The 19239-nt window shown below is 32.6% G+C and overlaps 1 protein-coding gene across 1 annotated transcript in view; it reads left to right on the top strand.

The window, feature by feature from the left end:
• rgmd (RGM domain family, member D) overlaps positions 1-13503 on the top strand; it is a 32271-nt gene extending 18768 nt beyond the window's left edge. The window contains exons 5-6 of the mRNA XM_087781464.1: positions 4748-5259; positions 11429-13503. Coding sequence (XP_087637590.1) covers positions 4748-5259; positions 11429-12100 — 1184 coding nt within the window. The 3' untranslated portion in view covers positions 12101-13503. The remainder of the gene's footprint in view (positions 1-4747; positions 5260-11428) is intronic.
• Positions 13504-19239: the final 5736 nt, after the last annotated feature.

The following is a 19239-nucleotide window of genomic DNA, read 5'->3' as shown; positions in this document are numbered from 1 at the left end:
AAAAAATATATATTAAAACAAGTTAAATCAGTGAAGCTGCTTCAATATTTTAATGAGATTTATCTATTTATTAAAAACAATAATAATGATATCAATTGTTGTAGATTGTCTTGTACTTTATTTTTTGACTACATGTTATAGAAGTGGAAAATTGTTGGATTATAGTTGAAAACTGTTGGATTATAGTTGAAAATTGTTTGATTATAGTTGAAAATTGTTGGATTATAGTTGAAAATTGTTGGATTATAGTTGAAAATTGTTGGATTATAGTTGAAAACTGTTGGATTATAGTTGAAAATTGTTTGATTATAGTTGAAAATTGTTGGATTATAGTTGAAAATTGTTGGATTATAGTTGAAAATTGTTTGATTATAGTTGAAAATTGTTGGATTATAATGGAAAATTGTTAGATTATAGTTGAAAACTGTTTGATTATAGTTGAAAATTGTTGGAGTATAGTTGAAAATTGTTTGATTATAGTTGAAAATTGTTGGATTATAGTTGAAAATTGTTGGATTATAGTTGAAAATTGTTTGATTATAGTTGAAAACTGTTTTATTATAGTTGAAAATTGTTGGATTATAGTTGAAAATTGTTTGATTATAGTTGAAAACTGTTTTATTATAGTTGAAAATTGTTTGATTATAGTTGAAAATTGTTGGATTATAGTTGAAAATTGTTGGTTTATAGTTGAAAATTGTTTGATTATAGTTGAAAATTGTTGGATTATAGTTGAAAATTGTTGTATTATAGTTGAAAATTGTTGGATTATAGTTGAAAATTGTTGTATTATAGTTGAAAATTGTTGGATTATAGTTGAAAATTGTTGGATTATAGTTGAAAATTGTTTGATTATAGTTGAAAATGGTTTGATTATAGTTGAAAATTGTTGGATTATATTGAAAATTGTTGGATTATAGTTGAAAATGGTTTGATTATAGTTGAAAATTGTTGGATTATAGTTGAAAATTGTTGGATTATAGTTGAAAATTGTTGGATTATAGTTGAAAACTGTTGGATTATAGTTGAAAACTGTTGGATTATAGTTGAAAATTGTTGGATAATAGTTGAAAACTGTTTGATTATAGTTGAAAATTGTTTGATTATAGTTGAAAACTGTTTGATTATAGTTGAAAATTGTTTGATTATAGTTGAAAATGGTTTGATTACAGTTGAAAACTGTTGGATTATAGTTGAAAATTGTTTGATTATAGTTGAAAATTGTTTGATTATAGTTGAAAATTGTTTGATTATAGTTGAAAATGGTTTGATTATAGTTGAAAATTGTTTGATTATAGTTGAAAATGGTTTGATTACAGTTGAAAATTGTTTGATTATAGTTGAAAATTGTTGGATTATAGTTGAAAATTGTTGGATTATAGTTGAAAACTGTTTGATTATAGTTGAAAATTGTTGGATTATAGTTGAAAATGGTTTGATTATAGTTGAAAATGGTTTGATTATAGTTGAAAATGGTTTGATTATAGTTGAAAATGGTTTGATTATAGTTGAAAATTGTTGAATTATAGTTGAAAATTGTTTGATTATAGTTGAAAACTGTTTGATTATAGTTGAAAACTGTTGGATTATAGTTGAAAATTGTTGGATTATAGTTGAAAATGGTTTGATTATAGTTGAAAATTGTTTGATTATAGTTGAAAATGGTTTGATTATAGTTGAAAATTGTTTGATTATAGTTGAAAATTGTTGGATTATAGTTGAAAATTGTTGGATTATAGTTGAAAACTGTTTGATTATAGTTGAAAATTGTTGGATTATAGTTGAAAATGGTTTGATTATAGTTGAAAATGGTTTGATTATAGTTGAAAATTGTTGGATTATAGTTGAAAATTGTTGGATTATAGTTGAAAATTGTTGGATTATAGTTGAAAACTGTTGGATTATAGTTGAAAACTGTTGGATTATAGTTGAAAATTGTTTGATTATAGTTGAAAATTGTTGGATTATAGTTGAAAATTGTTGGATTATAGTTGAAAATTGTTTGATTATAGTTGAAAATTGTTGGATTATAGTTGAAAATTGTTGGATTATAGTTGAAAACTGTTGGATTATAGTTGAAAATTGTTTGATTATAGTTGAAAATTGTTGGATTATAGTTGAAAATTGTTGGATTATAGTTGAAAACTGTTGGATTATAGTTGAAAATTGTTTGATTATAGTTGAAAATTGTTTGATTATAGTTGAAAATTGTTGGAGTATAGTTGAAAATTGTTTGATTATAGTTGAAAATTGTTGGATTATAGTTGAAAATTGTTGGATTATAGTTGAAAATTGTTTGATTATAGTTGAAAACTGTTTTATTATAGTTGAAAATTGTTGGATTATAGTTGAAAATTGTTTGATTATAGTTGAAAACTGTTTTATTATAGTTGAAAATTGTTTGATTATAGTTGAAAATTGTTGGATTATAGTTGAAAATTGTTGGTTTATAGTTGAAAATTGTTTGATTATAGTTGAAAATTGTTGGATTATAGTTGAAAATTGTTTGATTATAGTTGAAAATTGTTGGATTATAGTTGAAAATTGTTTGATTATAGTTGAAAACTGTTTTATTATAGTTGAAAATTGTTTGATTATAGTTGAAAATTGTTTGATTATAGTTGAAAATGGTTTGATTATAGTTGAAAACTGTTGGATTATAGTTGAAAACTGTTTGATTATAGTTAAATTGTTTGATTATAGTTGAAAATTGTTGGATTATAGTTGAAAATTGTTTGATTATAGTTGAAAATGGTTTGATTATAGTTGAAAATTGTTGGATTATAGTTGAAAATTGTTGGATTATAGTTGAAAATTGTTTGATTATAGTTGAAAATTGTTGGATTATAGTTGAAAATTGTTTGATTATAGTTGAAAATTGTTGGATTATAGTTGAAAATTGTTGGATTATAGTTGAAAATGGTTTGATTATAGTTGAAAATTGTTTGATTATAGTTGAAAATTGTTTGATTATAGTTGAAAATTGTTGTATTATAGTTGAAAATTGTTGGATTATAGTTGAAAATTGTTGTATTATAGTTGAAAATGGTTTGATTATAGTTGAAAATTGTTGTATTATAGTTGAAAATTGTTTGATTATAGTTGAAAATGGTTTGATTATAGTTGAAAATTGTTGGATTATAGTTGAAAATTGTTGTATTATAGTTGAAAATTGTTGTATTATAGTTGAAAATTGTTGGATTATAGTTGAAAATTGTTGGATTATAGTTGAAAATTGTTGTATTATAGTTGAAAATTGTTTGATTATAGTTGAAAATGGTTTGATTATAGTTGTAAATTGTTGGATTATATTGAAAATTGTTGGATTATAGTTGAAAATGGTTTGATTATAGTTGAAAATTGTTGGATTATAGTTGAAAATTGTTGGATTATAGTTGAAAATTGTTGGATTATAGTTGAAAATTGTTGGATTATAGTTGAAAATTGTTGGATTATAGTTGAAAATTGTTTGATTACAGTTGAAAATTGTTTGATTACAGTTGAAAATTGTTTGATTATAGTTGAAAATTGTTGGATTATAGTTGAAAATTGTTGGATTATAGTTGAAAACTGTTTGATTATAGTTGAAAATTGTTGGATTATAGTTGAAAATGGTTTGATTATAGTTGAAAATGGTTTGATTATAGTTGAAAATGGTTTGATTATAGTTGAAAACTGTTTGATTATAGTTGAAAACTGTTGGATTATAGTTGAAAATTGTTGGATTATAGTTGAAAATGGTTTGATTATAGTTGAAAATTGTTTGATTATAGTTGAAAATGGTTTGATTATAGTTGAAAATTGTTTGATTATAGTTGAAAATTGTTGGATTATAGTTGAAAATTGTTGGATTATAGTTGAAAACTGTTTGATTATAGTTGAAAATTGTTGGATTATAGTTGAAAATGGTTTGATTATAGTTGAAAATGGTTTGATTATAGTTGAAAATTGTTGGATTATAGTTGAAAATTGTTGGATTATAGTTGAAAACTGTTTGATTATAGTTGAAAACTGTTGGATTATAGTTGAAAATTGTTGGATTATAGTTGAAAATTGTTGGATTATAGTTGAAAATTGTTGGATTATAGTTGAAAATTGTTTGATTATAGTTGAAAATTGTTGGATTATAATTGAAAATTGTTTGATTATAGTTGAAAATTGTTGGATTATAGTTGAAAATTGTTGGATTATAGTTGAAAATGGTTTGATTATAGTTGAACATTGTTTGATTATAGTTGAAAATTGTTTGATTATAGTTGAAAATTGTTTGATTATAGTTGAAAATTGTTTTATTATAGATGAAAATTGTTGGATTATAGTTGAAAATTGTTTGATTATAATTGAAAATTGTTTGATTATAGTTGAAAATTGTTTGATTACAGTTGAAAATGGTTTGATTATAGTTGAAAATTGTTTGATTATAGTTGAAAATTGTTTTATTATAGTTGAAAATTGTTGGATTATAGTTGAAAATTGTTTGATTATAGTTGAGAATTGTTTGATTACATGACTTTTTATACTTAAAAAAACTCATCTTCTCTCAAGAGTTTAAACTTTAATTCTTGTATCAATTAATTGAAGCACTTGTGGATCAATAATACAAATGCTAAATATTTGGAAGTTCTTAAAACTATACAATAATGTGTATATCTTGGAATAAAAGTTCTTCATGACCTTTCAAAGACTGATGATGTAAACGTGTGTCAAAGTTCATGGGGTCATCGTTCTGACCCTGTTTCTCCTGCAGCTCACTGCCAGCAGTGTCGGATCCAGCGCTGCATCGCCGAGTACGTCTCGTCCACGTCGCCCTCCAGCGCCCTGCAGGAGGATCTGGTCCACGACGTGGACTACTGCATCGCCCTGCGCGCCTACGACCAGTGCACGCGCCGCCAGGCCCGCAGCTGCCGGGGCGACCTGGTCTACCACTCGGTGGCGCTGAACATCCGGGAGCTGTTCTCGCAGCACAACTGCTCCAACGACGGGCCCACCTCCTCGGCCAGGGCGCCCAGCACCTCCCGCCCGGCGCCGTCCGACCTCTGCAACTACGAGAACCGGGTCCTGGGCTCGGGGTCGGGGGGGCAGCAGAAGAAGTACGCCCACTGTGGACTATTCGGAGACCCTCACCTTCGGACGTTCAGGGACGAGTTTCAAACCTGCAAGGTGGAGGGGGCGTGGCCTCTGATTGACAACCGCTTCCTGTCGGTGCAGGTCACCAACGTCCCAGTCGTCCTGGGTTCCAGCGCCACAGCCACCAGCAAGGTAAGACTTTATGTACTATAGGTGTGTGTTTTGTTTATTTGATGTGTATCACGATACAAGGATCTGTTGTGATGGTGTAGTAACAATATGTGTAGTATTGTCCAGTACTTGACTCTGGTGTTGTGATAGTGTTGTAACAAGTATATATGTGTGTAGTATTGTCCAGTACTTGACTCTGGTGTTGTGATAGTGTAGTTACAAGTATATATGTGTAGTATTGTCCAGTACATGACTCTGGTGTTGTGATAGTGTAGTAACAAGTATATATGTGTAGTATTGTCCAGTACTTGACTCTGGTGTTGTCATAGTGTAGTAACAAGTATATATGTTTAGTATTGTCCAGTACATGACTCTGGTGTTGCGATAGTGTAGTAACAAGTATATATGTGTGTAGTATTGTCCAGTACATGACTCTGGTGTTGCGATAGTGTAGTAACAAGTATATATGTGTAGTATTGTCCAGTACTTGACTCTGGTGTTGTGATAGTGTTGTAACAAGTATATATGTGTAGTATTGTCCAGTACTTGACTCTGGTGTTGTGATAGTGTAGTAACAAGTATATATGTGTAGTATTGTCTAGTACATGACTCTGGTGTTGCGATAGTGTAGTAACAAGTATATATGTGTAGTATTGTCCAGTACATGACTCTGGTGTTGTGATAGTGTAGTAACAAGTATATATGTGTAGTATATACACAATAAAATATGTCCAAACATCAGCTTTAAAAGCTGCTGGACTCACTGTATCCTCTCGTCCTCAGTCATTGCCTCATTCTTCTTAAAGCTGTGGAGGATCTAAGGACTGCTGCCATCAATTGGCCGGAAGTTCAATTGTACATATGAACAAATGCAGTAATTTTAAACAACATAACTGAGATTATTGTGATAAACGTATATATATATCTATATATATGTGTGTGTTTGGATATTTGCTCACGGCCATCATGAGCCTCTGGGTTCTCTGCAGTGATCTGGGCTCTAAAGCGTGGAACATTTATGGTGGTTCAGCCTCAACATTCCTGGTCCTCCTGGTGCTGGATCAGGGTCTCGCTCCGGTGCTGGATCAGGGTCTCGCTCCAGTGCTGGATCAGGGTCTCGCTCCAGTGCTGGATCAGGGTCTCGCTCCAGTGCTGGATCAGGGTCTCGCTCCAGTGCTGGATCAGGGTCTCGCTCGCTCCAGTGCTGGATCAGGGTCTCGCTCCAGTGCTGGATCAGGGTCTCGCTCCAGTGCTGGATCAGGGTCTCGCTCCAGTGCTGGATCAGGGTCTCGCTCCAGTGCTGGATCAGGGTCTCGCTCCAGTGTTGGATCAGGGTCTCGCTCCAGTGTTGGATCAGGGTCTCGCTCCAGTGTTGGATCAGGGTCTCGCTCCAGTGCTGGATCAGGTTCTCGCTCCAGTGCTGGATCAGGGTCTCGCTCCAGTGCTGGATCAGGGTCTCGCTCCAGTGCTGGATCAGGGTCTCGCTCCAGTGCTGGATCAGGGTCTCGCTCCAGTGTTGGATCAGGGTCTCGCTCCAGTGTTGGATCAGGGTCTCGCTCCAGTGTTGGATCAGGGTCTCGCTCCAGTGTTGGATCAGGGTCTCGCTCCAGTGCTGGATCAGGTTCTCGCTCCAGTGCTGGATCAGGGTCTCGCTCCAGTGCTGGATCAGGGTCTCGCTCCAGTGCTGGATCAGGGTCTCGCTCCAGTGCTGGATCAGGGTCATATGGTTGTGATTAACAAGGTCTAGCAGGAATGTTTTCTCACCCTCTGGTCAAATAATTAACGTCTCCTTTCACTGTGGACTGATGTGGAAAAATATTCAACAGTTGGACCAGAACCGGCTTGTTTCAGGTGCAGAAGTCGTGGTTTGGGTCGAGTGTGTTGGATTTTCTTTAGCATTTGTTTTAAAATCCAGCTTCTATTTGCAAAGGTTTAACAAACACAGTTAGACAAACAGGTTTGTTTTTCTTTTAAGCTTCACTCGAGGCTTTATAGTCGATCATGTTTGTTCAGACTGAGCTGAAGGAATTCATGAGTTTCAACAGATTGATTTACTTTGTTCTTTAGGTTTGGTAGAACTTTATTGATCCTCAGGAGGTCTCCTTTGGGAAATTGTTTACTCTGGGTACTCCACTGTTATCATAGAATCAAATTAATTTAGAAACCTTTATAGTCTTTACGTGTGTGTGTGTGTGTTAGGAGTGTGTATTGACAAGAATATCGCGATAAGATATATAGTTATATATAGTGATAGATAGTAACAAGTATATATATGTGTAGTATTGTCCAGTACTTGACTCTGGTGTTGTGATAGTGTAGTAACAAGTATATATATGTGTAGTATTGTCCAGTACTTGACTCTGGTGTTGTGATAGTGTAGTAACAAGTATATATGTGTAGTATTGTCCAGTACTTGACTCTGGTGTTGTGATAGTGTAGTAACAAGTATATATGTGTAGTATTGTCCAGTACTAGACTCTGGTGTTGTGATAGTGTAGTAACAAGTATATATGTGTAGTATTGTCCAGTACTAGACTCTGGTGTTGTGATAGTGTAGTAACAAGTATATATGTGTAGTATTGTCCAGTACTAGACTCTGGTGTTGTGATAGTGTAGTAACAAGTATATATGTGTTGTATTGTCCAGTACTTGACTCTGGTGTTGTGATAGTGTAGTAACAAGTATATATGTGTAGTATTGTCCAGTACTTGACTCTGGTGTTGTGATAGTGTAGTAACAAGTATATATGTGTAGTATTGTCCAGTACTTGACTCTGGTGTTTTGATAGTGTAGTAACAAGTATATATGTGTAGTATTGTCCAGTACTTGACTCTGGTGTTTTGATAGTGTAGTAACAAGTATATATGTGTAGTATTGTCCAGTACATGACTCTGGTGTTGTGATAGTGTAGTAACAAGTATATATGTGTAGTATTGTCCAGTACTTGACTCTGGTGTTTTGATAGTGTAGTAACAAGTATATATGTGTAGTATTGTCCAGTACTTGACTCTGGTGTTGTGATAGTGTAGTAACAAGTATATATGTGTAGTATTGTCCAGTACTTGACTCTGGTGTTTTGATAGTGTAGTAACAAGTATATATGTGTAGTATTGTCCAGTACTTGACTCTGGTGTTTTGATAGTGTAGTAACAAGTATATATGTGTAGTATTGTCCAGTAATTGACTCTGGTGTTGTGATAGTGTAGTAACAAGTATATATGTGTAGTATTGTCCATTACTTGACTCTGGTGTTTTGATAGTGTAGTAACAAGTATTTATGTGTAGTATTGTCCAGTACTTGACTCTGGTGTTGTAGTATTTACAGACCACATGACTCTTGATGAAGTCGTAACTGCTTTCATTTGTTTTCAAACCAAATATGTACAAACATCAGCCTTAAAAGCTGCCGGAGTCACTGTATCCTCTCGTCCTCAGTCATCACTGTATCCTCTCGTCCTCAGTCAACACTGTATCCTCTCGTCCTCAGTCAACACTGTATCCTCTCGTCCTCAGTCATCACTGTATCCTCTCGTCCTCAGTCAACACTGTATCCTCTCGTCCTCAGTCATCACTGTATCCTCTCGTCCTCAGTCATCACTGTATCCTCTCGTCCTCAGTCAACACTGTATCCTCTCGTCCTCAGTCATCACTGTATCCTCTCGTCCTCAGTCATCACTGTATCCTCTCGTCCTCAGTCAACACTGTATCCTCTCGTCCTCATTCATCACTGTATCCTCTCGTCCTCAGTCAACACTGTATCCTCTCGTCCTCAGTCATCACTGTATCCTCTCGTCCTCATTCATCACTGTATCCTCTCGTCCTCAGTCATCACTGTATCCTCTCGTCTTCCTTTAGCTGTGGAGGACGTAACGGAACAATATCTTAGTTAATTGTGAATTTATTATGAATATTTTACATGTTAATTGTAATTAATCAAATGAATTCCTTTATTTTATACTTATTTAAAATATAAAACATTAACAAACTATGATTTAAAATGAAATATGATTTGAAAGCTGGAATAACTTAATTTAAAATACTTATTAAATACGTAAATTTAAATTTAAAGAATAAAAAAAGTAGATGCAGTTCTGTTAAAGTACTATTGTGAAAAAATATATATTCATATTTTTTTCCAACTTTACTGAAAATATCACGACAAAAATAAATGAAAATAAATGAATAAATCTTCCAAAACTCCAAATAAATAAATAAAAATCATAGGGGACACAAAATCAATATTTATTTGAACAATATTTAACTGGTATGTAATATTTATGAGTATTTAAGTTGTTGTTTGAAGACACAAAGGTTTGAAACATTAAAGTTACTTTGATAAGTTCTGTACCAACGTGTACGTCTCACAACAAACACTAGTATCTCCTCAATCACTGGAGACACTGAACACACGTGTCCACCTGGATGTTTGGATCACTGCTGCCGCCTGCTGGTTGAGATTAGAATGACATGTGAAAGTTCCTTCTAACGTGTCGTGACCATTATTTCCCTTTAATATATTTAATGAATTAAAAAAACAACCTTATGAACTTTTTATAAAGATAAATTCTGTAATTAAAAGAGAAATTAAAGTTTTTAATGTAGAGAAAAAACTTTAGTAATATATATACTGTATATTTATGTACAAATGTTTAATATATTTGAGGTAAAGTGTCACGACTATTCGACCGCATCACGACACATTGATTGTTTGTTAATAATGACTGTATTATTCATGAGGTCAAAGGTCATGTGGAAACTATCAATTTAATTTAGTATTTGTTTCTATTATTTATTTATTATTGCTTGATTTTTGTAGTATTTTTTGCCACGACGGCTCCTCAACTGACTCGGGTCCTCCTGCTCGACTGTTCAAAACGTGGCCCCTGAGGAAATGAAATGTTCCTTCACTTGATCCAGATCAAAGGTTCTTCATCAGGGCTCCAGGGCCAAATGTGGCTTCTTCAAAACCTCTTTGTGGCTCCTGAACTTCAGAGAAGAATAAAAACATGTAAACAGATAATACACATTTAAAATATACAGATTATACTTTGTTCCTACACCGACATTTAAATGAAACCTGATTTAATTAAATATCTATATTCATATTTTTCTTCTACAAACTTTCAGCAGAAGCAACATTTGAATGAAGATTTTAACAAATAATGTACTTTATTTTTAATTTTTCTTCAATTTGATCTTGTTCTTTAAAAGCTGCTGGACTCACTGTATCCTCTCGACCTCAGTCATCACTGTATCCTCTTGTCCCCAGTCGTCACTGTATCCTCTCGTCCTCAGTCATCACTGTATCCTCTCGACCTCAGTCATCACTGTATCCTCTTGTCCCAAGTCATTGTATCCTCTCGTCCTCAGTTGCCACTGTATCCTCTCGTCCTAAGTCATCACTGTATCCTCTCGTCCTCAGTCGCCACTGTATCCTCTCGTCCCCAGTCATCACTGTATCCTCTCGTCCTCAGTCATCACTGTATCCTCTCGTCCTCAGTCATCACTGTATCCTCTCGTCCTCAGTCGCCACTGTATCCTCTCGTCCTCAGTCGCCACTGTATCCCCTTGTCCCCAGTCGTCACTTTATCCTCTCGTCCTCAGTTGCCACTGTATCCTCTCGTCCTCAGTCATCACTGTATCCTCTCGTCCTCAGTCGCCACTGTATCCTCTTGTCCCTAGTTGTCACTGTATCCTCTCGTCCTCAGTCGCCACTGTATCCTCTCGTCCCCAGTCGCCACTGTATCCTCTCGTCCTCAGTCATCACTGTATCCTCTCGACCTCAGTCATCACTGTATCCCCTCGTCCTCAGTCATCACTGTATCCTCTCGTCCTCAGTCGCCACTGTATCCTCTTGTCCCAAGTCATTGTATCCTCTCGTCCTCAGTCATCACTGTATCCTCTCGTCCTCAGTTGCCACTCTATCCTCTCGTCCTCAGTCGCCACTGTATCCTCTCGTCCTCAGTCATCACTGTATCTTTGTTTTTGTATTTAATGGCAACATTAACTAGGTTTATCTTAGTTTTAAGTCAAACAGATATTGTTGCTGGAGTTCATTTGAATGTTCTTCACGTCTTCTCTTGAAAACATTCATTTATTAAATACATTTTATTGAATATTTGTATTATATTCATGTTTTCTTCACATCCTCATCAGAACATCAGTCTCATGATGAAACCTTTTGTTCCAGATCACCGTGATCTTCAAGACGTACCACGGCTGCACCGAGCAGAAGGTCTACCAGGCCACCACCGAAGACCTGCCCCTGGCCTTCCAGGACGGGAGCCGCAGCGGAGGCAAGAGCGGCAGCCTGAGCGTCTCGGAGCGCGGCGGGTCCGGTCCGGGCCGGCAGGTGAAGATCCAGGCCCGGTACATCGGCACCTCCATCATCATCCGGCGCGTGGGCAGCTACCTGACCTTCGCCATCCGCATGCCCGAGGACACGCTGGACTTCTCCGAGGACACGGGTCTGCAGCTCTGCCTGCACGGCTGCCCCCGCAACGAGCTCATCAAGGAGCACACCCTGGGCCGCCAGAACCAGCAGCGCCGCCCGGCCTCAGCCGACCCGGGCCGCCTGAGGCCGCCTCACCAGGTGTACACGGTGGAGCGCGCCACGGCCAGGTGCAGGGAGACCCTGCAGGTGGAGGACGTGTACTTCCAGTCCTGCGTCTTCGACCTGCTGACCACGGGGGACCCCGAGTTCTCCATGGCGGCCTTCGGCGCCCTGGAGGACCTGAAGGCGCTGCCCCCCAGCAGACTGAGGCAGAACTCGCCGCGGGTGCCTCGGCCTCACAGCCAGGGGGCGCCGCAGCCCACGGGAACCTCTTGTGTCCTGGTCCTGGTCCTCCTGCTGCTGTTGTAGCGACGTGTGTGTGTGTGTGTGTGTGTGTGTGTGTGTGTGTGTGTGTGTGTGTGTGTGTGTGTGTGTGTGTGTGTGTGTGTGTGTGTGTGTGTGTGTGTGTGTGTGTGTGTGTGTGTGTGTGTGTGTGTGTGTGTGTGTGTGTGTGTGTGTGTGTGTGTGTGTGTGTGTGTGTGTGTACATAAATGTGTCGAGTCGGCGGCTCGAAGACGGAGTTGTGCGTTTGTTGTCGAATATTTCTTTACCTTCGTGACTCCAGAACTCACTGGAACAATAGAGTTTTTAAATGAAAAATACTATTTTCTTTACTCTGCGTGTTCTGATGAAACCATACATGAATTAATTTTAACTAAACATCTTTATTTAAACCTTTAAAATACTTTAAAAACCTGAGGTGGACAAAATAACAAATAAATCTCACTCAGATGTGAGTGAAAAACATAAATAAAACTTGCTAAATCAATGGAATTAAAACATTATTTTTATACAAGCAAAAAACACGTACATGTTTGTAGTTGTTTTGTTTTTTCTTCCCTCTAGTGTAGAATCAAGTATTTTTTATTTTTGTTGAAAATTGCATTCTTTTAAATGGGAAAGAAAACGTTCAGCCCTATTTACCAGTATTGAAAAAAAAGTATTGCTAATACTTGTACTAATACTTCTGAATCTTTTCATTCACTTTGCAAAAGTTAACGTGTGACGTAACATCTACACGTTTAAACGGAAAACAAACGATAACCATTCAGAAAAATCACGTTGGCTGTGATGCTGATCGGGTTCGACGGGAACAGTTTTCGGTTCTGATCACTACTGGAAGGGCTTCGCTGTGATGGGATTTAGCAGGTGTTTGAAATGGAGACGAAAACCCTCTAGTGGTCAGACGGTGCAACTGCGACATGCGTGAGATCATACGTCTGCCATGTGACCGGTTCAGAAGCTCGGATCATACGTGTGGAAAAGTACCGCCTCGTGTCCGGGAGCGTCTGGACCAATCAGAAGCTTTCCTGTCAGAGACGCGTCTTCGTTCGACCGATTCATGGATCTTTTTTTCACCCGTCGACGAGTCTTGTAAATACTTTCACCTTCACAAGTGTGTGACTCTCCGGCGCTGAAGTGTTGTGTAGTAAAACACTTGGTGACGACACAATGACCGAAGTACACAGGATCCAACAACTGCGTGTAAAAACTACCTACAGTACCCCCAACATGTGACTCTCTCTTCTGTGAAAACGTCTTCGAGCCGCCGGACTTCAGTTGAAAATATAATAATATATAAAGAGTGTAAATATGTGTTTTGTATCGTGTACATTTGTTTGTGTATAGAAGTTTGAACTGCAATATTACCTTGTTTCATAGTTTTAGTCACTGATGTGTTTATATCTGAGGTTTTCTTGTATTAAAGTGTTAAAGCGACGCCTGCGTGTTGATCTGTTCCACGAATCACTCAAAACACATGATTGAGGATAGATGTCGATTACCATCTGGATCCATGAACTATTTGAAGATTCTGTCGACACTTTGGTGACGAAAGAACTGACGGATCAAACTGTGAAGAAGTCCAGGGACGCTGCTGCCACCTGGTGTCCAACAGATGTCATTACATCCATCAGTCAGTAAAACTGGAAGAATATAAAAAAACTTTCACTGACCTTAAAGATATTTGACGATAAAACTACGACAAGAATACTTCAGAGAAGTAGAAAAGGCTTGAGAGATTAAAAATATTTGAAAATATCTGTACGAGATGATTTACATTCACACTTTGGTCGAAAGGTAAATAAAAATAATGTTAAACATTAACGAGTAATAACATCAAATGAAATTAACATAAGAAACAATTCATGACAAATATACTAACAAGTAACTTAAAGTACAGTATTGCATTATTTGTTGCTGTAACAAAGTACTAAAAAAAGGTTATATATTACTGGGTACTTTAATAGACTAATACAAATAGTCAAAATGTTGTTTTTCTTTATAATTTATATTATTAAAACAGGGAATCAAGGTTTAAATTTGATAAATAAATGTGTTCAGTGATTGTGTAGTTTATAGCATTGCAGTTACACTTTGCCGACACGCGGGGTCGCCAGAAACAACATTTTTTAATTGTACAAATTGTTGCTTTAACAAAAAAAGTTCACAAACTAACAAGGAGCAGCTCATTCCCAACAATATTCCTATTTTTACTGCGTCAGTTGTCTTGCATTTTAAATGATGGAAACTAAAGTTGACGTTTAAACTTTGACGCTCCTGGACTTTAAGTTAAGATAAGATTCCCTTTTGTTCCTCCCACTGAAGAGAAACGTGACCAGATCAATATTTATTATTTATTTATTATCAGATCGATATTTATTCATTATCAGATCAATATTTATTTATTATTTATTAAATTCAAACTCAATTTTAAAAAAAATTCATAATCAGATCAATGTTTATTGATTATTTACTCATTATCAGATCAATATTTATTGATTATCATGACCTTCACTGACCTTCACTGTCTGCTCCTCCATCATGACTGAAGAGAAGCGCCAACAGCGCCCTCTGCTGACCGGAGCAGGTTAGTTTACATCAGTGAAGGTTTTATGATTAAAAATATAATTTTATTGAATATTCAAGTGTGTGTGTGTGTGTGTGTGTGTGTGTCTGAGTGTGTGTGTGTGTGTGTGTTACACATTTATAAATCAAGTTACACATTTATAAATCAAGTTACACATTTATAAATCAAGTTACACATTTATAAATCAAGTTACACATTTATAAATCAAGTTACACATTTATAAATCAAGTTACTCATTTATAAATCAAGTTACTCATTTATAAATCGAGTTACTCATTTATAAATCAAGTTACACATTTATAAATCAAGTTACTCATTTATAAATCAAGTTACACATTTATAAATCAAGTTACTCATTTATAAATCAAGTTACACATTCATAAATCAAGTTACACATTTATAAATCAAGTTACGCATTTATAAATCAAGTTACTCATTTATAAATCAAGTTACTCATTTATAAATCAAGTTACACATTTATAAATCAAGTTACTCATTTATAAATCAAGTTACACATTTATAAATCAAGTTACTCATTTATAAATCAAGTTACACATTCATAAATCAAGTTACACATTTATAAATCAAGTTACGCATTTATAAATCAAGTTACTCATTTATAAATCAAGTTACTCATTTATAAATCAAGTTACTCATTTATAAATCAAGTTACACATTTATAAATCAAGTTACTCATTTATAAATCAAGTTACACATTTATAAATCAAGTTACTCATTTATAAATCAAGTTACACATTTATAAATCAAGTTACGCATTTATAAATCGAGTTACACATTCATAAATCAAGTTACTCATTTATAAATCAAGTTACGCATTTATAAATCAAGTTACACATTTATAAATCAAGTTACGCATTTATAAATCGAGTTACACATTTATAAATCAAGTTACTCATTTATAAATCAAGTTACGCATTTATAAATCAAGTTACTCATTTATAAATCGAGTTACACATTTATAAATCAAGTTACTCATTTATAAATCGAGTTACACATTTATAAATCAAGTTACGCATTTATAAATCGAGTTACACATTTATAAATCAAGTTACGCATTTATAAATCAAGTTACACATTTATAAATCAAGTTACACATGTATAAATCAAGTTACACATTTATAAATCAAGTTACTCATTTATAAATCAAGTTACTCATTTATAAATCAAGTTACTCATTTATAAATCAAGTTACACATGTATAAATCAAGTTACACATTTATAAATCAAGTTACACATTTATAAATCAAGTTACTCATTTATAAATCAAGTTACTCATTTATAAATCAAGTTGCACATTTATAAATCAAGTTACTCATTTATAAATCAAGTTACTCATTTATAAATCAAGTTGCACATTTATAAATCAAGTTACTCATTTATAAATCAAGTTACTCATTTATAAATCAAGTTGCACATTTATAAATCAAGTTACTCATTTATAAATCAAGTTACTCATTTATAAATCAAGTTACTCATTTATAAATCAAGTTACTCATTTATAAATCAAGTTACACATTTATAAATCAAGTTACTCATTTATAAATCAAGTTACTCATTTATAAATCAAGTTACACATTTATAAATCAAGTTACTCATTTATAAATCAAGTTACACATTTATAAATCAAGTTACTCATTTATAAATCAAGTTACTCATTTATAAATCAAGTTACACATTTATAAATCAAGTTACACATTTATAAATCGAGTTACACATTTATAAATCAAGTTACTCATTTATAAATCAAGTTACACATTTATAAATCAAGTTACACATTTATAAATCAAGTTACACATTTATAAATCAAGTAACGCATTTATAAATCAAGTTACACATTTATAAATCAAGTTACGCATTTATAAATCAAGTTACTCATTTATAAATCAAGTTACTCATTTATAAATCAAGTTACTCATTTATAAATCAAGTTACACATTTATAAATCGAGTTACACATTTATAAATCAAGTTACACATTTATAAATCAAGTTACACATTTATAAATCAAGTTACACATTTATAAATCGAGTTACACATTTATAAATCAAGTTACACATTTATAAATCAAGTTACTCATTTATAAATCGAGTTACACATTTATAAATCAAGTTACGCATTTATAAATCGAGTTACACATTTATAAATCAAGTTACGCATTTATAAATCAAGTTACACATTTATAAATCAAGTTACACATGTATAAATCAAGTTACACATTTATAAATCAAGTTACACATTTATAAATCAAGTTACTCATTTATAAATCAAGTTACTCATTTATAAATCAAGTTACTCATTTATAAATCAAGTTACTCATTTATAAATCAAGTTACACATGTATAAATCAAGTTACACATTTATAAATCAAGTTACACATTTATAAATCAAGTTACTCATTTATAAATCAAGTTACTCATTTATAAATCAAGTTGCACATTTATAAATCAAGTTACACATTTATAAATCAAGTTACTCATTTATAAATCAAGTTACTCATTTATAAATCAAGTTACACATTTATAAATCAAGTTACTCATTTATAAATCAAGTTACACATTTATAAATCAAGTTACACATTTATAAATCGAGTTACACATTTATAAATCAAGTTACTCATTTATAAATCAAGTTACACATTTATAAATCAAGTTACACATTTATAAATCAAGTTTCACATTTATAAATCAAGTAACGCATTTATAAATCAAGTTACACATTTATAAATCAAGTTACGCATTTATAAATCAAGTTACTCATTTATAAATCAAGTTACTCATTTATAAATCAAGTTACTCATTTATAAATCAAGTTACACATTTATAAATCAAGTTACTCATTTATAAATCAAGTTACTCATTTATAAATCAAGTTACGCATTTATAAATCAAGTTACACATTTATAAATCAAGTTACTCATTTATAAATCAAGTTACGCATTTATAAATCAAGTTACACATTTATAAATCAAGTTACGCATTTATAATTCGAGTTACACATTTATAAATCAAGTTACTCATTTATAAATCGAGTTACACATTTATAAATCAAGTTACGCATTTATAAATCAAGTTACACATTTATAAATCAAGTTACTCATTTATAAATCAAGTTACACATTTATAAATCAAGTTACTCATTTATAAATCAAGTTACGCATTTATAAATCAAGTTACTCATTTATAAATCAAGTTACACATTTATAAATCAAGTTACTCATTTATAAATCAAGTTACGCATTTATAAATCGAGTTACACATTTATAAATCAAGTTACTCATTTATAAATCAAGTTACGCATTTATAAATCGAGTTACACATTTATAAATCAAGTTACTCATTTATAAATCAAGTTACTCATTTATAAATCAAGTTACTCATTTATAAATCAAGTTACTCATTTATAAATCAAGTTACACATTTATAAATCAAGTTACACATTTATAAATCAAGTTACTCATTTATAAATCAAGTTACTCATTTATAAATCAAGTTACTCATTTATAAATCAAGTTACTCATTTATAAATCAAGTTACTCATTTATAAATCAAGTTACACATTTATAAATCAAGTTACACATTTATAAATCAAGTTACACATTTATAAATCAAGTTACACATTTATAAATCAAGTTACACATTTATAAATCAAGTTACTCATTTATAAATCAAGTTACTCATTCATAAACTAGTTACTCATTTATAAATCAAGTTACACATTTATAAATCGAGTTACTCATTTATAAATCAAGTTACACATTTATAAATCAAGTTACTCATTTATAAATCAAGTTACACATTTATAAATCAAGTTACTCATTTATAAATCAAGTTACACATTCATAAATCAAGTTACACATTTATAAATCAAGTTACGCATTTATAAATCAAGTTACTCATTTATAAATCAAGTTACTCATTTATAAATCAAGTTACTCATTTATAAATCAAGTTACACATTTATAAATCAAGTTACTCATTTATAAATCAAGTTACACATTTATAAATCAAGTTACTCATTTATAAATCAAGTTACACATTTATAAATCAAGTTACGCATTTATAAATCGAGTTACACATTCATAAATCAAGTTACTCATTTATAAATCAAGTTACGCATTTATAAATCAAGTTACACATTTATAAATCAAGTTACGCATTTATAAATCGAGTTACACATTTATAAATCAAGTTACTCATTTATAAATCAAGTTACGCATTTATAAATCAAGTTACTCATTTATAAATCGAGTTACACATTTATAAATCAAGTTACTCATTTATAAATCGAGTTACACATTTATAAATCAAGTTACGCATTTATAAATCGAGTTACACATTTATAAATCAAGTTACGCATTTATAAATCAAGTTACACATTTATAAATCAAGTTACACATGTATAAATCAAGTTACACATTTATAAATCAAGTTACTCATTTATAAATCAAGTTACTCATTTATAAATCAAGTTACTCATTTATAAATCAAGTTACACATGTATAAATCAAGTTACACATTTATAAATCAAGTTACACATTTATAAATCAAGTTACTCATTTA

The sequence above is a fragment of the Callionymus lyra genome, chromosome 2, assembly GCF_982586985.1.
Source record: "Callionymus lyra chromosome 2, fCalLyr1.hap1.1, whole genome shotgun sequence".
Taxonomy (NCBI): Eukaryota; Metazoa; Chordata; class Actinopteri; order Syngnathiformes; family Callionymidae; genus Callionymus; species Callionymus lyra.
Note: the sequence above shows the minus strand (reverse complement) of the source record. Positions and strands in the feature narration are given on the sequence as shown.